Below are 22,238 nucleotides of genomic sequence, written 5' to 3'. Positions count from 1 at the left end.
AGGTATTGAATGCAGTTATTTGGAAGGGAGTTACTGTGGTACTCAGATGTGATGTCTGAAACAGATAGCATTCAGGAAGTATAAGGAAGAGGAATAACTTCTTAAAATTTTTATTCTCAAAGTTAAGACACTATAATAAAGGTATTTAAGGCATTCTATAAAAAAGATCTGTTCGTAGCACCATTTTATTTGTTGTTTTCTTTTGTTTTTAAACAAATATTCCTTATTTTCTTTCACATTACCTATTTCAAATTCATCATCTTCAGTTAGAATTTCAGCATTTGGTATGTGTGTTGGAGGCTGGCAGACTCGAAGTTGATAGGCTATAAACAGAAATACACATATTGACATTCCCGTACTCACGCAGTTAGAACAACCATGTATATGTAACTTAGTTAATATATTAACAGGATAAAAATAAATAAATATTCATTTACTTCCTAGCCTTCAATAGACTCAAAAGAAAGATAATTTATACATTTCAGAAATAATTAAAAAATTGAAGGTGGATTTGCATCCTTAATTATTTATTTTTAAAGAATATTATTTTCATAATAATAATACATTAATATAAATATAAATAATAATAAATAAATATAAATATAAATAATAATAAATTGATATAAATATAAATAATAATAAATAAATAATTATTATTTTCATAAATAACCTCAGAAGTTTAATAGTTGCACACTTTCTCTGTAAAGCAAATGATTTCGTGTTCAATTTTTTTTACTAAAACTATCCACAGCACTACTGATACTACTGCTGAATCTCTACATTCTTGGAGATCTCTCTGATGAAGAGAAGTTTTAGAATCCAAAATATTCTTTCCAGATGTAACACAACTGATGATTAGAAACATTTTGAATATGACATTTCCCAGAAAATCAATACTTATGGAACAGAGACAGATTATCCTGCCTGCAGATGGATAGTACTGATTTTGTTCTAAAACTTGTAAAATAAAGTATCACTTTAAATGATTTTTTTAATTTTAACATATATATGTAAAAGTCAGGTGAAAAAAACTGGGTGAAAAAATATATAAAAGAAGTAGCTAGAATGTGTAGAAGCAGTATTTCTATATATATATATTTTTTTTTTCAATCAATATGAACTTGTGTTTGAATATGGATGAAACTGATAGTGATAGAACAAGGGGGAATGGTTTTAAACTGAGATTTGAGTTAGATATTAGGAGGAAGTTTCTCACTTGGGGTGGTAATGCACTGGAACAATTTGCCCAGAGAGGTTATGGATGTCCTATCTCTGGAGGCATTCAAGGCAAGGCTGGATGTGGCTCTGAGCAGCCTACTCTAGTGGTTGGTGACCCTGCCCACGGTATGGAGGTTGAAACTAGATGATCATTGAGGTCCTTTTCAACCCAGGCCATTCTATGACTATTATTCTATGATTCTATGAATAAATTCCCTTCAATTTGAATGCATTTATGACAGAAATATAGATAAAGAAATCATGCTGATGAATTCACATTATATTTCTATGTTTTAGGGTGTACTCTCAGGCTGGTCAATGACTCATATATTCCTGGTTTTCACTATACCTTTTCATATTGTATTACTTTATAAAATTTCTCATAGCAAGGAAACATCATCTAATTATGTCAGATGAAAATTCAGATTCATTTATACATATCATTGTTACATCCTGTTCTTGGATCCCTTAGTAATTGAATGTGTCAGACTTAGGTCAATCAAAAATATTTATATTTTGTTCAGGCAAGATCTTTTGTTGCTACTGAGTAATCTATATTTTATATCTTCCAACTCCACACCTTTTTATCTTGTATTATTATTATCTATATTATTAAGTCAGATAGCTACCATCCTACCTTAAATTTATTTAAATGAAAACACACCAAGAAAACTTCAAATAGCTGTCCTATTTGTGTACATAAAAAATAAATAAAAAAATCACCAGTGTACTTACAAATATATTCAATAAACAATTCAAATAGTATTTATTTCAAAAGACTCTCATTGAAGATTCATTTAGTATTCATTTTAGATCCCAAATTATCTGTTTTAAAATATTTGATTCTATTGCCCAGCTCACTTTTATTGCTGTGAATTGTAAGGAGATGAGGCAGTCACAGGCTCAAGGATACAAAGTTTTATTTACTCTGAAAATATCAATCCAAAAAGTGTTTTGGGTTAAAAAGTTTCTTTGTGAATAATCAGTGCTGCTCAGTTTGCATCTTTATTACACTTCAAGGTCCATACTTGTGGAATTAAAATTTACACAATAACAGAAAGAACCAAGTGAAAAGAAATCAAATATTCCAGAGAATTTATTAACAGGTATGAGCTTTTTTCCATGTTTTTACTCGTATTTTGTATATACAATGTATTTTATCAATATACGGTAATATATATCAATTAATCAGTATATATCAATTCATATCTTGATCAAAGCAAAGTGTCAGTTTGTCCTTCTCAAACTGCAATATGCAATCTAGTTGCTCAGATATGGAAACAAAATTGTGAACCCTCTGCTCAACTCTACTGAATTCTATGTGCCACAAAAAAATCAAGTGATGTTACTGTTTCTTTTCATTGTGGGATTTAAGGTTTTTGTTTCGCTGGTGGTGGTTGTTTTTCTTTTTTTTTTCTCTTTTTGTTGTTTTTTGTTTACTTGTCTGGTTGGTTGGTTGGTTGATTGGTTGGTAGGTTTTTGGTTTTTTTGCTTGCTTGCTTATTTTGTTATGCTTTGTTTTGTTTACATTAATATTTCACCCAGTTCTTTTAAACTGTATGTACCTTAGTTTTCAGTCTGTCATAAAGAAAGCACTCAAATCCCAAAATCCATTCAGGACCCAAAAGCACACTACTGTCTATCCATTTTGCCTGGCATTGCCAATCCAACAGGCATTCAGAGTGTATCTAAAAGTACCCTTGTAATGATAGGAATCCAAGAGACACTTGGACATAGGAGCATGTTCTGTTCTTGAAAAAGTAGAATTAGAAGGATTAGTATTTATCATTTAGTCATTCAACCAGTTTTTAATTGAACTTAATTTTAACTATGGTATATATCTCGCTATCTTAACATCTCTAGAACAAGACTACTGTCTTCAAAATACTTGAGTATTTAAGAGAAATTGAATATTCTCTACAAACACTTAGACTATGTAAGAATTCAGAAGCATTCTAAATAAATAGAAGATAAGCACCTTGAACTTACAGGGTCTTGATGCTACCTTTATAGCTCAAGTCTCTTCACATTGTGCTGCTTTTGCTTGACTTTTAGTAATTTTAAAATACTGATTGAGAAAATATTGTGTTTTCATTATACATGTTAGCCATTTATATGCTTTCATTACTCTAATGGTGAACATTCATTTTAATGATAGTAGCTTTTTAGAAAAATAATTCTATTACAGCAGTAATCAGTATAGGCCTATATACCCTAGAAAGTGCAGTTTGTCATACTTACCATGATAACTTAGTACAAAGAAGCCACTAGTAGTAAAATCACTGTGAAACTTGATCAGAATCTGATTGGAAGTACTGTAGACTGATTCTAGTGCAGTATTGCCACTAAACTGTCCAATTTGAGGAGACGTTTGGTCTGGTCCATCCCTTAGAAAAACACATATAAGAAGACTTGTTTGTCCAAATAATTTAATTTCTACGCAATTTATAAAGTAGTAGATTACTCTAAATGGCATGACTTATCTAAAACCTGATGAAATAGACATTAAATGCTGAAAGCCTTTCATATTCCATATCTGGACTGGAGTAAAAGGGGTAGTAGTTTGGAAAGACATCAAAATTAATTGAAAAGCATGATCCTCCATTCAACCAACTCTTAGAAGTAATGTTTTTATTTTTGTAAAAATAACAGCAAATTCAAAATTATTTTGGTTTGTGATTGTACTTTATCACCCCGTCAATGTTCATGTTTCCATACCTTTTCAAATGTTAGCATTACAAAAGAAATAAAACTAATACTACTTCTTTCCTGCATTTTTTTTTAATTTGGTCATTAGGAAAATTAAGCAATAACTAAATAACTATTAACTAATAACTATTTTAATTTTTAAAAAGACAACAAATTGATATTGGTTTCTCTTAAAAAAAAAAAAAAGCTTATACTTTACTGCACAAAAGATTCCACTTGAATACAGACCTGGGCATATATATGAATGCATATTTCATTAATATTTTTTATCTAAAAGCCATTCTTTTAGGAACTGTGAAATTTCAGAATTTTTTAATCTACCTTTTTCCCCCTTAATCTTAATGCTATAATGGCTCAGTTAAACATTCCTAAAAATATTTTAGCCAAAATGAAGTATGACATGAATTTGACTATGTAATATCTTGAATCCTTATTCATGTACATCAGTTCCTTTGAAAGTAATGTCTCCATGGAGACTACAACAGATACAAAAAGTATAATCTGACAGTGCAAATTCTCATTTATGAAACAATATTTTTCAACACAGTCATCACCATTAGCTGTATATTTTTTTCCAGCAACAAACAAGAACCTGCACGCCACTCATAAAAATCTGCACCAGTGAAGGTGACCCACTGTTACTGTTGCATGGCTGAAATGCACCACCCACTGCCTCACTTTGCTCATATTCAGTGCTTGGTCTCCATAAACATTCAGTAAGGATTGATGAAGGTCAATGGGTGCCATTTTTTTCTGCATGAAGGAATTCAATGACATACCTTTGTCTCATATGCATATCCATGTCAGATGACATTTTGTGAGACTGCCCCTCTGCTACCATCTGTCACATGGCAACAAAATGTAATGGAATATTGGTGGTATGGTTCAACCTCAACTGCCATACCACCAGTATCTGCTTCTAACATTGCAGGCCAACATAATAAAATATGAGTGATTACCTTTGGAGCAGACCCTGTATATTACAAATGCAGAATAAAGTTATGAAAACTAAAACTAAAAAATGATAGATTCTCACGTTGTCTGATTTGAGGAATTATTTGAATGATGGATAAATTTTTTTTTTTCACTAAAAATATTGATATTAAAATTTTGTATGGGTTCTGTAAATACATAGTATCACTGAATTTGCTTAACCTATTTAATTGTAGAATGCAAAGAATACTGCTTATGGAACTTTATAAATCATATATAGGTAACAACATACACAATATAGACATAAATATCTTTATGTATGATTTAACTTCAGGACCTACTCCTAAAATTTGCATTGATTGAAATAGGATACAAAATGAAAATATGGTCAAACAACACATAATGAAATAAAACGGAGGTTTTACCTTCATCATAGGAAACACACAATTAAATTTATTGAACGAAATAAGTCTATAATGCAGCCAGAATTATAACTGAAAGCACATGAAATCACTTGGTCAAAAGGAGCACTGAAAGTGGACAGTGGTATTCTAACTTGTGTAGATAAAACTGAGAAAGGATGTCTGCATGTCTGCACACTCACACAGAGAACACAACTAAATTCAGGAAAGATTCTGAAGTTTATGCTTCAAGAGTTAAAAGTATTCAAAATTACCTGAGATTTATCAGAACAATAGTCTTTGTACATATTTAGATGAAATTTTTGTTAGAATTTAAAGGAAAGCAGGTAAATATCTGGGATGTAGGACAGAGCACTTTGTAGTACACAAGATGAAAAATAACTTACACCTACAGAAATGATCACAACAGTGAAGACAACTGTTTACCATTTAGGAAATAAGGAATGGAAACCTGAGTTCTATAGGAATACATATGAAGCCAAATTAATATTTCTGTGCAATAGAAATGCTAAATCAATAACAAATATTTCAAATTACCTCTCACTGTTCTGACTAAAAAATTTACTCTCTCAATTTGTGAATTACTTTTTAGGCAAGCTTCCAAAAGCCTCAACCACTGCTGAAGTATGTAAGGGAGTCACTGGTATAGTTTCATGATTGCTACAGGAGTTGTTCCTCTACGTTATAGCCTCCCGCCTTTATCAATTTTGCAACCAAGTACAATGTGGGCTTCAATATCTGAAAAGATTTATGATAAACATGGACTCCAAATATAGAAAATATATAGAGAATATAAAGAGTATATAGAGAATACATAGATTCAATACAGAGAGAATAAAAGTTATTTACAGGTATAGATAGCTATGCTCTTTTTGTCATAAGCAGTCTTGTCTTTTATGTTCTCTTAAACAGTTTGAATGAAGCAAATATGGAAGATATGAATAAAGTGTTATTCCAAAATGGCAAATACACACAGTAGCATTTGCTCATTTACACTTTTTTTTTTTTAAGTATGACTTCTCTTTCAGAATCTGACTACAACATACTTCCATACACCATTCTTGACCAAAAAGTCAACAAGGCAAACTTTTATTGGCAATCCAGAGTTTCTGAATTCTTAACAAGAAAAGCTATGCATCTTCATGTCCACTAATACCTAGAAAGAATGGTGCACCAGAAAACATGGGTTAGGGCAAATCACTCAAAACACCAGTGTCAAGGGAGAAATTAAAAAATCATAAATATACAATTTTTAATTCATACTTTGTTATATAGGGTCACATGAAGTATAAATAAAAGCCAGAAGTCTTTCCTTACCAGACAGTTATGAAATCATATATTGGCTCTGTCTGAAGAACTGTGAAATTGATGTAGATTCCATTCCCAGGTGGCACTCTTACAAGCCAGAAGCAGTCTTGAAAGTTTGGATACTCATCAGGGTATCCTGGCGAATATATGGTGCCATTCATTGCAGTTATATTTCCTCCACAGAGAGCTATAGAAAAGGTATTTGTTTTCAAACAAATGTTAGACAAATTTTGCATTCCTCTTTGGTCACGTAAATGTTATAAACATATTTGGTAAACTGTAACCACTGTAACGCCACTGTAGTATATGACAAACAGATTTTACTGAGCTCTTTGCAGAGAATTAGAGATCTAAGTTTGATATTATTACTTAAATGGAAAAGAAAATGATAAGCAATTCCAAAATCATAAATACTGTTGGATCTGGAATTAAACCGAGACACTCAGTTAAGTTATTGCCCACACAAGTTTAAATATTTTATAAAAATATGTAGTATATTGTATATATATATATTAATATATATTTGTGTAAATGACAGCTACAAATTAGCATGAATGAATGAATTATTTTTATTCATTACCACAACAATATAGCCAATCAAAATTATCAAGTGAAAGAATAGATACGGTTAGCTGATTGAGATATCTGGAAAAAACTATAGAATAATTTGGAAATGCAAATATTGTGTGTCATAGTACAAAAAAAAGTTTTGAATTTCATGAGGAAAACTTTGGTCTTTTCTGAAATTCTTCTTGAAATGCATAATTTTTAGACATCACACAGTGCAAAACTGACCATACAGATTTTGGACTTCCTAAACTCTGCATTTCAGGAACACTATTCATCAAAACTGTACAATTTTCTCCACAGAGAGGGCCCCTCCCCACTCTAAATAGAGGCATGGAATGGTAACCCAGATTCCAGGTAATATGTTTAAGATTGTCTAACCAAAGAATAAAGGTTTGGAAATAAAGATTTGCCAGTAGTAGTTCAGCTCTCTCCCAGTTGCTGCTGAATGGCAGGTTTTCTGTTCCTTATCCATGCTTTCACAGAGGTGCAACCCACATTGGTCACTGGCTCAGATTTGGCCAGTTGCAGGTTCCTTTTGGAGCTGATTAGAATTGCCTCTGACATTGTGTGACAGTATGCTCCTCTCTTGCTCTCAACCCCCCTCCTTTGGTCTTGCTCAGATAAAACGTTCTTCCTAAATATTCTAATTCTTCCTATGAATCAAACATCTTAATTCATAAGTAATGAGAAACCCAAGAGCCTCTTCAGCTCTAATCCTCATAGAAAAACTGTGTGTGACCTCCCCACTTCCTTCTAAATATTGCAAAACTTGAGTGACTATAGTCACAAGGTGTGAATCGTGAGAACAGCTTTTCCACATCATGAGAACAGCCTTTCTCATAACTTGAGTGGATACAAGCTTAAGGACAGGGGGCTTATATAAATGTAAGCTCAATAAGGAAGTGTGAAGGCTGGGAAACTTGTTGTCAATTGAAAATAAGAAAGTAGAATAGATGTCCTGTTGTTGAAGATAAGATGGCAAAACAGATGCCTCATCTCTACGTAACATCAGTGGGAACAGGCAATTACTAGTCTTCATCCCATGACCACCAGAGACCCCCACTGCATATTATCAGAAAGGTGGGAAAATGCATTAATTATTTTTCAGAATTTCGGCCTGTTTTCTTGGAATGTAATGAATATGTATATGCTATGCCTTTAAATATGTAGTCGTTTCTCTCTTCAGGGTGAATGTTTGGTGGAGCAATTCCCCATGCATGCAGCACTGTAATACCTACTTGACATAATTCACTGGAGTGTCAAGTTACTCTGTTGTTTTTTTCGGCTTCAGGTGGCTTATGTGGAATTATTGAAGGTGACTTATTGAGATATTGTCACCTTATCCACTTCTTAAGAGAAGATACAGCACTGAGGAAAACCCAAGGGTGGAATGTGATGAATATGCATGAGTCTGTTCCATGATAGTTCCCTCAACAACAGAAACCTCCAACTTTATATTGCAGTAACTTCCTGGAAGCTTGGTATGCTGACTCCGAGATACAGTGTAAAGGGTAGGTAGAGAGAAGTGTAAACACCACGGCCAGGTTTTTTGATAACATCACAGGGATGGGAACTTGATGGTACTATGGAAATGATAAACTTCCAAGTTGTTATCCTGAGTTAGCAATTTTCCTTTTTTTTTTTTTCTGTCACAGGAATTGCAGCAAAGATAAGTGTGACTAGAGTAACTCAAGCTGCACCTGAAAGGAAGAAAGCAGTATAAAAATGGCTTAAGAGAGGAGGAAACTGCAGGGAGATACCATTGCAGACAATTTAAGTGGACATCACTGACTTATGGGACGAACGGGCTGAGCCTGTCTTCCACTGCCACAGGGATGCCTTGATTATACTGAATATTTCCTCAGGAAAGCTAGAAATCTCTATAGAGTTATTCCATAATTCAGTGTGTTTGTAATCAGCAGCATTATTTACATTTTTGATACTTGCAAATGCTCTCCAGACAGTGTATTTAAGTGTCAATCCAAAAGAATATATAATCTCTTGCTTCAACAATGAATGCTAAACTAGTCATCAGAGTTCCCACTGGGCATGGTCTAACTCTTTAAGGGTGATTGTAATAGCCATTCAAACATGACCAGACCTGTAGAGCTGAATTGGGTACACTCAACACATAGGACAGCTCCTGACTCTTCTGACCACTGCTGGAGCTCTCCCTGCTAACAAAATCATAACATGGAATAATAGTGTATTGTTATAGATTAATTGTGCATTGTTTGTATTTAGGTAAGCATGTGTTATGGCTTAGAGACATCAACTTTGATTCTGAATTGTAGGGTAAAAATACTTTCAGTTTCACACCTCACCTGGTATACTAATCTTATTCAGCTTTAAGCTTCTCAAGGTTTTTTGAGCAATGCTGACAAAATTGATTTTGCAGCCAGGTCATGGGAAGTGAAGACATGGCCTGATGATTGCCAGCAATGAGATTTCTTGGAAAAGTAGAGGGAACAAGGAAAAAAGTGAAAAAGACAAGTTAAGAAGGGTCAAAGAGGATCAGATGGTGCTGAGCACAGGCTACATGAATTTTAAGGGACTGAAGATACAAAACTATTAAAAAAGGAAGGATGCTTAGTCACAGTTGATTCAGATGGTCTGCTTCAGCATATGCCATAGCATATGCAGCCTTAGAATAAAGATTCTAAAGCAAACAAAAACTGTAAACATATTGTACATATCCACTATTAAACATATACAGATATGTAAACTTCAGTGTTATGCTTTTGAACATGAGAACTTTATCTCAAACTAAAACATGTACAACTAATAAATACCTAAATATCTTTTTTTCACGAATAATGAATATATATATATAAATGTCAAAACTTCTAGTAAAAATACTGCAGTAAATATTTATACCAAAACAAATAACAATTAACTTTAGAAATTTCTTGAAAATCTAAGTAATGTTAGCAGTCTGTAATCATGCAACACAAATTAGAGCCTCATTATCTGCTATCAGTTGGTCATTTAACTGCTTCTTCTCTTATCACATTAAGTAGAAGCAATGAATTCTAGCCACTGCCCAGGAAATTCATTAGAGTGACATCCTGCACAGCAATACAATTTAAGGTAGCTTAGAATTGCAGATTCAGGTAAGTTTATTTGAAGAAACCCAGATACTCCATTTCAGTAAGTTATTTGTCTTGATTTTGAGTCACAGAAAATACAGCAAGAACTAACTAACAATGAAAAGCAAAGCTGTTTTGCAGTTAAGACATGAACCATTACTTTTCCTTTAGGACTCAGAGTATGAAGGTTGAAACTCATTTGTGATTAATTAGCTTCTTAGCCTTTCAAAAGACAGACTGTGTAGACAGAGCCTAAGACACAGAGGTGTCATCTCTCTTTTATATGATAATGTTTCTCCCTCTGAATTCAGTGTCAGATAGGTCTTAATTTAGCTACCACATCTCCCAGAAATGCCTATGGCTCACTATCTCATGAAGGATATTTCAGTAACGACGCTTTTAATTCAAAGAAATAAATTTAGGTATATGGTTCAGAATACAATGAAGAAATTCAGATAATAATAATTGTGATACATTATTCTTTTTACTGTTATTTTATTGCTAGCGTTATTATTGTTATGATTTACAGACATTCCTCTTTAACTTGCTCAGTATTTCAAATAGCGTTCTTAATATTGAGTTTTTTCCATTCAAAATACAGAGAAGTTAGATCTTCAACATGAGCATTCATCCAGAAACTGTGAGTGGTCTTTCCAGCATATGAAAGTAAATGCTTACCACCTTGTACTGGCCTCATTTTTGTGGAAATCTACATTTAGACATAAAAAGAGCTCCGCAATCAAGAATTACTAAATGCATTTGGAACGTATGGTTTCAGAAGTGTAGAATTTCATGATGACGATTCTGAATGTGAAGTATCTTCACAATGTTCATGATTTTTCAGGAACCCAACTTCTGTCTGAATGTTGCTACAAAAACAAACCTGGAGACTCCAGAAAATTTCACTATTTCATGTGGAAGAAATGCCAAACTTTTGAAAAATAAATTTTGTAGTACACAGTTATTTCTTGATATTCCTGTGGTAACTCAACATCTATCCTTCTCTGTAACATAGTCTAACGACACTGGGTAATTGATCTTTGGCCTGTTGCATAGGTACAGATTTCTTTCAACTTCGTTAGGGATAAAAAATATCATACACATCATCATATACATTCACTCTGCCTCCTTAAAACTTTAGCTATGTGCAAGTCACAGTTCCTTGAATCTGCATACCTATTGCAAAGATATCAGTGTAAAAAAAACATGTAAGACTTTAAAAATGTAATTTAAACAATCACATTCACAAAAAGTAAACATGGAAAGATCTTCAAACAGCACTGATTAGATGACAACTGCAGTTTATACCATCTTGGCATATGTTTTTCAATTCATGAAAAGGAATATAAGTAGACAGAGCTGAGAAACTCCATTTTTGGCTTGATTCAGTGTAGAGCTCTTACTCTGTAGCACCACTTACATATAAAAGCAGCACGGATCTCCATATTCTAGACCTTAAGCCAAAGCTTCTAAAAATAAACTTATCAGAAAAGTTTTCAGTGATTACATACTTCTTTAAAACATTTCAGCTTCTCTGTAAAAAGAATTCACATACTGAGTTGAGTAATTCCTCTGCAAATACTACAACATGAAATATGAGTCTCTGTAAGTTGAAAAGCTGAAAAAATTTGACAGTTTTTGTCAGGAGCTACAAGTATAACTATAAATACAGAACTAAGGGTACTTAGGTCACTCAGAACATACCTTCACATCTGGGCAAAGGATGATTCCAGTTACGGCTAACACCATGAAGACAAGTCAGGGCAGAATTTCCAATTAATGTATAGCCAGGAAAACACTCAAATGAAATAGTTTGTCCCACGGTAAAATCAGTCCCAATAACAAAACCATTCCGAAATGGTCGAGGGTCAGGACAGCTTTGTAGTTGATATGCTGAAATAGGTAACAATATCAGAGAAAATAATTTTTTTAATTTACTTTATATTCCACCCCCACCCCCACCTCTGAAAAAAAAGCTTCACATTAGAATAATTAATAATAAAAACAGCCTGAGTTATTGCACATGCCTTAATTTTCAGCACAGTGAGAATCAAAATTGTTCGTTCTAAACTAGGAGAAGCATGGTGAAGTGTTCCCACTTGAGTTTTGGAAAATTAATAATTGTATAAAATGTATTTACATTTCCAAACCTAAGGTAGAAAACATACTACCACAACCAAATTTCAAAGGATCTTATACTCTCCACAGATTGAAAGTATAAAGCAAACAAACAAAACCAGCAATCTACCCTATATGTATTTGGAACAGAGTCCCTGTGAAGGTAAAACAAGCCCCTTAATTTTACCTTTTTATTTTCGCAATAGAGAATGAATGCACTTAGACCTCTAAGACCACGGGCCACTGGCTACAAATTGCTCCCAAGTACTCCTTAATCAAAAAAGGTCCAAACTCCTAACAATTAAAATCAAGAATCTGTAGAGTTTTGAAATTAGAAGGATGGGAAAAAGAGGTACAGAAAGTTCATGCCTTACAATGGGAGGAATGAGGCTAAAAAAACAATGCATCTCTATAAAAGGATGGGAAAAAGGTAAACAGCAGAATTGCACTAAATAGCTGATTTTCTACAACATTCTTATCAGGAAAATGACTGTGAACAGGAAATTTTAAGTAAAATTGCAGAAACTGTAGCAGTAATGGAAATCCAGATATATTTGAATGATCTGGATCAATACCTCATTGTTATGATCTGCAGAAATACAATTTTGAATTTATTTTTTTTAATTTTGAATAGTTGGGAATACTTTTTCTTTAGAACAAGATGTATGAAATTCCTCAAGAAAAGATGGGGTTTTTTTATTCTTGAACAAACTTGTTACTCCAGCCTTATTTATTGGAAAGATAGCTCATAACAGAAATCATAATGCATTTTGAATGTCAGATAAACCAAACATTGAAATATATTTTTCAGAAAGGGAATGTACTAAAATGAGGTAGGGAAGATTACTAATAATTAGCAATTTATTAATTCCTACTGCTTTAAATGAACAAATAAAGCATGTTCTACAATTCAAAAACAAAACAAAACAAAACTGAATAGTTGTTCAGTGAAAAATGTCCATGTAACTAAGTAGGCTACATTTTCAAAAAACTGTGAAACAGGCCAAATTAAAATAGGAAATGAAGAGAGCAAAAATAATTTGAAAAATGTCTTCCACAAGATGTCTCAGATAATAATTACAGAAATGTCTAACAACATCAGAAGCAGGAAATAAGGTGAGGAATTGGTGGGTCATTTGATGTCAAACATGCGAGAAAAAAAATTCTGGATATATGGATGCCACAGTGAGAGAAACACAATAAAATCTTTTGCCTTTATAGATGAACATATAGATTTCCAAACATGATACAGTGCTTGTATTTCAAAGGTCAAAGACACTAGATCAATCTGAAATAAATACAAAAGTATTACACTAAATACGTAAGGGAGATGACCGGAAGCTATTAGAATTCAACCAGAGAGCTGCTGACCCAAGGTTTATAGCTGATCAAATCAAGATCTGGCCAAGAGGAATCATGGTTCATCACTGCAAATCGCATCTATAAGTACTTTAGAAGGGATCTTTGAAACTACAGGTCAGTGAGTCTGATTTATATGGTAGCAAGGGATTGTAATAATATACAAATAATAAGAAATAGCTTCACAGGGCATATGGGAAAACATGATTTCTTGTTAAACAGAAAGCAGAGCTCTGTAAAAGAATTTTGGAGAGGTAATGTCCAAAGTTCTAAGAAAACAGGCACGTAGGAGTAAGGCTGAATACAAATACATTATCAAATTCTCCAGTAATAGAATTAGTAACTGTGGATGCCAGGAGAGTAAAAAAGCAATGGATCATAGAAACCAGCTACATTTTTGTGCTAGCATTTATTTTTCCAGTCGAAGATACAATAATGACTGTCACACTCCAATATAAAGGCGGGAGACGAAGTTCTTTGATTATATGTATACCTGACATGAAATTAAGAAGCAGCAGTTCAAATGTTGGTCCGACCAGTTTATTACCAGTATTGACCAGGGAGATGGGGAAGGGGAAGGCGGACACTGTTACCAATAAGAGTGACGGGGAAGGGAAAGGTGAGCGGTAGGAAAGATAGGAAAGAGGCAAGGATTTGTAGAACATAGGGAAAGTCACCAGCCAGGATCCTGGGGGCGGTCCGGCTGCAAGCGGCTCCGACGGTCCGAGGCAGAAGAGCAGCAGAAGCGGGGAGAACAGCAGCAGCGACGGGCAGCCTTGAGCAGCAAGCAGCTGTCCTGGAGAAGTGGCACCGGGTCAGCACAGGAGAAGCAGCGAGGGGAAAGTCCAGGAACAGCGTTAGCCAGCACCAGAGAAACAGCGAGCAGTGATCAGCTCGTGAGGGTTCAGATGGTAGAACACCTCAAAGGAGCGGTGAGGTCCAGGAGAAAGCAGCATGTCTCAGGCAGCAGGCTCAGGAGGGAGTTCAGCAGCAGGGATCAGCTCATGAGGTTTCTGATGGAAGATCACCTCTTCTCATGGAGGTCGATCCCTCTTTTATCCTCCATTTTTCCCGCCTTCGTGACAAATCCCGTGCTAGGATGCCAGGCAAGTATCTCCTGAGATGGCTATCTCCCCACGGAGATGAGTACCACACAAAAGAGTGTTCAGCGGCCATTGAGCTGCAGCTTATCTCACTTTCGTTGGCCCACGACGTGCCTATCTGCATATTGTCCCTTAGACAAAGGATTTCGCAACCCTTGCCCAGAACTTGCTTGGACATGTTCGGACATGTTCATCAGCAAACTTCGAAGCAATGGTATAAAATAATAGTCTCTTACAAATGACTTTAGATGGAACATCTGTCTGATATGAATGTTTCTGTTTATACATTCTCAGGAAAGAGGACGAGGAAAGATAAACCTGTCTGTAATCTTGCTGGGTTATCTCAGAAGAAATTAAAGGCTTTACTATGATTATGAATATCAAAGATTTTGTAGTGAGCAATTCTGATTACAGGTCTTACGAGAGCTGAGGGAACCAGGATTGTTTTGTCTGGAGAAAAGGAAGCTCATGGGAGATTGTTTTGCCCTCTACAACTTCCTGAAGTGAGTTTGTGGTGAGATGGATGTCAACCTCTTCTACCACATAAATAGCGATAGAATGAGAGGTAATGATCTCAAGTTGCACCAGGGGAGGTTGAGGTTGGATATTAGGAGAAGCTGCTTCTCCTAGTGGACAGACATTGGCACAGGTGCCAGAGTGGACAGACATTGGCACAGGGTGCCAGAGAGGTTGCTTGATCCACTGTCCCTGGAGGTGTTGAACAAACATTTAGATGTGCTACTAAAAAACATGTTTCAGTGGTCAACTTTGGTGGTAGGTGGACAGTTGAACTAGATGATCTTGGAGATCTATTTCAACATTAATGACTCTATGATTCTATGATCTTGATATCTTTTCTAAGACTTGATACACTGGCTTCTTATTATAGAACTAGGAACATACATGCAATACAAAATCTGCAAAATCAGAATGCTTGAAATTGTGACTGTTTGATAGAAACAGTTTTCTCTTGTATGATAAAAATCAGTGAGAGGAATTTTATTGGAATTATCTGCTCACAATTAGCAGCATCTGTAAAATGATTGCTGATAGTATTAATAGCAATAATATGTTACTGTTCTTCATGTGGGTAAGATTCTGAAGTTCCCTTCTGGCCACAAATTATTTCATATTCCATATAGAAGTGAATAAAATCTTACCAAGCAGTTTAGTTCAAATTGATTTTTCCTTTAAAAGCTAGCACTTTTTGCAGTGGCTCTCTTCCAGAATGTAAGACTTCAAATCAATTCAGACTTGTTACTCTTGAAAGAGTAGTAACAAAATGCTATGAATAAAATTTCTTAAAATCATCTTTTGATGTTATTCACATCATGAAAACGGGTATAGTTTAACATATGAATTCAGCCTTTTTCTGTGAACAGTGGTGACATAGTTCCTTGTAAATGAACGAACGATTATATAAGTAGAACTGAGATCTCCTCATAAGTTCAGATTGTCTATTTGAGAACAATAGAAAAAGAACTTTCAAGGGAAATTACCAGCTAGGAAATTAAGTGGATTAGGAGATTTTAGATTTTTTCATTATGCTATCCAAGTCTATCAAGAACTCTAGGACAGTACTTAGAACTTTTTCTTCTCAAACCCAAGACCCAAAATAGAGATTTCCATATGATTATAAAGATCAAACATCAGAGATGCTTATTTTGTAAATCCTTCCAATGTAAATGAATATGCCAATCAAATTCAGATAGGGAGAATAATCCTTTTGCCTGTATGTTAACTTATTTTTTAAGAGAATACACAATTTGTGCTTTTTTCATATAAAAATACCAAACCCTTACCTTGATATACAATATGAAATCCTTGCTTGTTCTGTGAGTAATCACTGTGAAAGTATAAGCTAGTTTCATGAGTTGTGCTGAACAGAGGGGCTGGTAGCTGAGGGCCACTTAGTCTCCCAATAACAGTACTAGTTTCTGTAGATCCACTCCTGACTTCCAAGTAATCATGTATGGTCTCAGTTGAGAAGTTCAAAAATTGTAAATGGACGCCTGAAAAATATGTCAGAAAATAAAATTGATTTCAATACCAGGGGAGGGAAATAAAGCACGTATGTTTTAGTCTGATAATATCAGAAAGCAATTAGACCACTGGAAATGCATGTTGTGTTCCCAAGTGTATGGAATTCAGTGTGAGGCACTTTTTCTTCTCATAGCTTACTAATCCTGTGTTCCCTATTTCTCTATCCATACTATTTATAGACCTAGGTTTTTTTATTTAATCTTTTGAACCAAAACATGTTTAAAGGTTAAGCTGTCATTGCTTAATAACAACAAACTCATGTTATCTTACTGACATTTTTTTCTTTTTCACTCACTGTGATACAGAGAGGCTCTAAAATGTTGCCTATCAATCCCCTCAGTATGTTTTTGTCCTTTTCTGTAAATTCCTGAACAGGTCAGCCTTCCCAAATATTCTGCTCAACCTTGCTTGATTTAATTTGTCATACAAACTTTTTTTTTTTTTTTTTGCTATTTTTTTTGAGGCTTTTCATTTGGACATTCCACTTGAATTACTTTTTCATGTATTTATAAATGTAGGTTTCTCAGAAAGTAATGTCTCCTATTTATATCCATGAAAACTACAGCAGATATAAAGAGCATGATAACACAATTTGATAGAGAAAATTTTCAGTTACAAAATCGTATTTTACAGCATAAAAAAAAAAAAGTATGAAAGTAGCCTTATATGTTCTTTGCAAATAAAGTCATTGGTTTAGATTAGAACATTGGTTAACACAAAAGCAATAAATATTATACTTCATGACTCAGCATTTGAGTGGTGAGGCACAGGAGCATGCTGCTCAGAGAAGTTATGGATGTTCCTTGGAAATGTTCAAAGCCAGGATGGATCTTTTTCTGACTAACCTCATCTAGGGCAGCAGTCTTGCCTAAGGCAGGGGAGTTGGATTGGTTCCTTTGAAACCAAGCCAGTCTGTATTTCATTCTATCACTACTAATTGGGATTTAGTTTCATTAGGAACACTTGAAAAAATGCAATCTTATAGAAAGTTCTATGATGGAGTTCTTAAGTCTTCCCTTTTACAACTTGGAAGAGTTAAATGGATATGCCTTGCCTGGGCTATATAAATATAAAATCACTGAAACCAGATTTAATCATCTCTTCAAATACCTTTTTTTTTATTATTATTTTATTTTAATGTTAATTTTTACAGTGAAATGTTATTTGACATTAAATTTTAGTATAATTTTTCATCCACATAGTACATAAAAATTGTGCATATGACAAACTGATTTAAATCCATGCAGTTTTGACTTTCTCCCATTTAAAGAAATATTGTTTTCCTACACATGCACTTGAAAACAGGGACTGTTAAGTAACAGAAATAAATAAATTCAGTGGCTAAATTGCAGTTTAGATAAACTGATTTTGATGGAGCTAATCTTAATATTTCAGTCAAGAGAAAAAACTGAATAACTGAATTTCCTTCTTGCTGGAGGTGAAATTAAATAATATAGAACAACAATGTATAGTTTAAATGGGTGATTGAAGAGTCAAATTTGAATTGTTGAATGTGAAGTGAGAAATGGAAACATTAACTGGAGAGAATGAAAGCAAACAAAATGATTGGAGGAAGGAATCAGCATTGGAAAAGAAACAGAATAGCAACAAAGCAAGGGAAGAAGTAGAATGGAATATATTTGGTACCAAAAAAAAGAACCACTTTTCATATGCGCTCCAGTGTATCATCTTATGATGGAATCAATCAACATTCCAGAATGTAAGGTTTGTTTTCTTTATTATAGATAATGTTTGACAATACCTGCTAGAGAACTCCAGTTAGCCTACACAGCTTTCCCTATAGTTTTGACTTATGATGATAGATCTACTAATTTATATATTTTTTTATTCATTTTATATATTTTTTCTTCCAGCAACTAAACTAGTAGATTTATTCATGGGACTTGATTGTGGGCACTATTATGACTCTAAAAGAAACATTAAAAGCTGTAAGATCAAGCTCTCTAAAAGTCAGGTAATGGCATAATGGCAGAATTAAAATATCAATGCTATTTGAATAAAATGATAATATAAAAATAAAAAATCAAGTTAACTTTAAGCTTGTGACTTTTGAACAAAATGCACATGTAACAGTTGGATTATATTTGGAAATCCCTATCTCAAGATAACGTATTTCCCACAGTAGTAGATTCTGTTCAGCCAGTGTTACAGAAGGTTTAATAATCTTCATGTTAAACAACTCATACAGAATAAATTGCTTTCATGTAAGTCATAAGCGAATGAAACTCATGGGACTTAAAATTAAAAAGATAACAGAAGTGATTTTAAAAAGAACAGAAAAGTAATCTGAACAGATGTAGAAAAGTAAATATTTGGGGTGAAACATTCACTTACTGCTGAAGAGACAGAAATTCTGTGTCACAAAATTAACAATATGACAAAATATCAGATGGAAAACACTGAGACACATCTGAAAAAACAGAATGCCATTCAAACAAATTATTAAGAAGGACTCCAAGAAATGGAGAATGGAAATACCCATGCTCCTACACAACATTCAGAAATGTAGAAACTTAGATGGATCAAATTTACTGCCTAGCTTTTAATCAAAATTTTGCAATAGTAGATAGGTAAGAGCCTCATAAAGGCATTTGGAGGGTTGGCCATTTTAAGTGGAATACTTACACTGTCTATGCAAATCATAGAGAATGAAAGAAGTCCCTGGCAACAAGAAAATGCTGAAGATCCATAAATTAAAGACACAAAAGAGGACCTGGGCAGTGATGACTGCAGGTTCACTGCAGAGCTCATGAAAAGGTTATAGACATAACCTATGGACTAAGATTATGTCTAGCTGAAATACATTTCCAATCACATGAAAGACAAAAGGAACACAGGAGTAGTCAGCCTGGATTTACTAACAACAAATTACACATGACCAGCACTGACTTCCTTCTGTGATTAAATTACTGTCCATATTGACAAAGGCAAACAGTGAATATGATATCCTTTTGCACTCCTATGGTTTTGGATTTTGTCTTCTATAGCATGCTGATATAGATGAATATATATAAGTTTGATGAATGAATAGAAAGTGGGTAAAAAAAGATCTGAACTTTGAGGCTACAGTTAGTAATTGTTTAATATCCAGTTCGTAGTCAGTAATAAAGATGGTATTCATGGGTTGATATCAGAGCTTAAAATGTCTGATTTCTTCGAGAGAGACGGGGATTATGAGAAATCATCCTGAACAAATTTGTGTAGGATACTATACAACGAAGTATGGTTGACATACCATCAGCTGCTGTCCAAGAGAAAAGTAAAAAAAACCGGAAGATTATGTCAGCAATTCTTAAGGAAGATTAAAGATTTTCACAAGGGAAAAATTCTGCATATGGAGAAGTTCTGCATATGGGGAATCTGTACAGTCTGTGAACAGGCTGAGTGAGCAGCAGCCCTGCTGAGAAGAATATGCCAATCATAGCAGATTTGATCTAGCGTTACTGACAGATTCACTTTGAGTGGGAGGCTTCCAGAGGTCCCTCCCAAAGATACTTTTTGTGCTGCTTCTATATTCACCTAGGACATGCAAAAAAGACGAATCAACTCAAATGTTGATTTTTCCTCGTCTAAACTGATGCTGACATGGTTTAAAATATTTGGGATATTTTTATTGAAATTATGGCCTCACAAACAAGCATGTTTAGTTAGAAAACTGTGCTTAATTCAAATTAAAAAATTGTGTATTTTTCATAAAATTGCAGTATATTTCAAGTGAAAAATGAAGAACCTTGTAGGTTTTTAATTCTAAATCTTTCTTTTAAGGTTCTGGTTACTTCTTTAAATAAATTCAAAATTCTCTTTTTTTTTTTTTTTTTGCCAGGATAAACATTCATAATATCTTAAAACATACATTGTGCTTTGACTCTATAACATTCCAAATCACAACACATTTAATCCATAAACAATCACATACCAAAACCAATTGGCAACTTGATTGTCCATGTGCAATCCAGACTACTAGGATAGTTGCCAGGAAACCCAGGGCTCAGGATTACTCCACTGAAGTCTGACATGCCACCACCACATTGTGCTGCCAAAAAAATATACATATATATATTAGCCAATATTATTCAGAAGAGTAGATTGAGCTAAAAATATTGCATTTCATTGAGGATCCTTTCACAGTAAATAATACAACATCAAGGTTCAAAAGATCTTCAAAAAATCTTTCAAAAGATACATAAATATTCATTTACCAGTAGATATCTATAACAAAGTAATTTACAATATGTACTTAAAAATCATTTATCTTTATCTGAATTGACTAGGTTTGAAATTGAGGAGCACACGTGCTTGAAAATAGGAGAAGTATTCACTACACAATCTTTGTTTATAATTTAATAATGATTTAATATTGTTTTTAATTTATAATGAGCTCTGTAGCATCTTGCTTTCCATACACCGAAGCTTATGAATATTAATAAATATTAATATATTTCATTATTAGGGAACCCAAATAAAAGTGAAAAAGAATGCAAAAAGAGTTTTATTTCTCGTATTTATTCATCACATAAAGAGGATATGTTTTAGTGCATTTCAGGTATTTTGTTTAGGTTTCTGTCAGGCTTCTAGTGCTTCTCCAAACAATATTAATATAGTCTTCTATAAAGCTTAATTTGAAAGACTGTGTATCTTGTTAGTAGGGCACACATGCCTCATGGTGTATTCATCAGAGATGATAACGTAATGCTATTTTTATTTTAGTATTTTCTGTTGTACTCATCATTCTACTGTGGAAATGATTCATAAATAAATTAACAATGTTTTTAAGAGTTTCTGGAGGTCTCATAACTAACACAGGAGACTGACTGGTGGATATCCCTTTCTTTCTTCTAACTGGGCATTTTAGAGAAGTTCTGCCAAAATCTGCAGTATAATTTAAAATCTTCATGTCAAACTGAAAATGACTTTAAATTAAGTTCTCTCACTTGCATTTCTTTTTCCACTTATACGTATCTTTAGATTTTTCATTTCAAGTTTATATAGTTTTCAGTACGGTGAACATACCTAAACATATTGGAATTGGGTAATTCCATCTTCTTACTGGTCCAGGCATGCAAGTGATATGTGAATGTCCCTAAAATGACACATCAGTATACAACATGTGCTACATGATTATTATTCCAATAAAACAGATTAATAATTAAAAAACAACAATATATTTAAAAAGCTATAAAAGACTGTACACTGTGAATTTTATCCAGCTTTCAAGACAACAGAGCAGAATGCAACCTTACCAAGGTACAGTTAGCCAACCATAAAATTGCATTTATTCCCTTAATATTGTTTCTAACAGTCTCCAGATGAATTTCACAATACCAGCTTAGTTTAAATTAAGGTTT

General features: G+C 33.7%; 1 protein-coding gene across 3 annotated transcripts in view; it reads right to left on the bottom strand.

The window, feature by feature from the left end:
* The window catches only part of CSMD3 (CUB and Sushi multiple domains 3), a 512,136-nt gene that overhangs the window by 72,029 nt on the left and 417,869 nt on the right, over positions 1 to 22,238 (bottom strand). For all 3 annotated transcript variants that reach the window (XM_065752466.1, XM_065752468.1, XM_065752469.1), the window contains 7 exons: positions 21,904 to 21,973; positions 20,810 to 20,926; positions 16,632 to 16,841; positions 11,954 to 12,142; positions 6,600 to 6,777; positions 3,460 to 3,605; positions 243 to 323 (listed from right to left, as the gene is read on the bottom strand). In XM_065752466.1, coding sequence (XP_065608538.1) covers positions 243 to 323; positions 3,460 to 3,605; positions 6,600 to 6,777; positions 11,954 to 12,142; positions 16,632 to 16,841; positions 20,810 to 20,926; positions 21,904 to 21,973 — 991 coding nt within the window. The remainder of the gene's footprint in view (positions 1 to 242; positions 324 to 3,459; positions 3,606 to 6,599; positions 6,778 to 11,953; positions 12,143 to 16,631; positions 16,842 to 20,809; positions 20,927 to 21,903; positions 21,974 to 22,238) is intronic.

Source organism: Cyrtonyx montezumae, unplaced genomic scaffold, assembly GCF_038088225.1.
Source record: "Cyrtonyx montezumae isolate F1298 unplaced genomic scaffold, pur_monq_1.0 scaffold_8, whole genome shotgun sequence".
NCBI lineage: Eukaryota > Metazoa > Chordata > Aves > Galliformes > Odontophoridae > Cyrtonyx > Cyrtonyx montezumae.
This window is presented reverse-complemented; position numbering and strand designations above follow the sequence as displayed.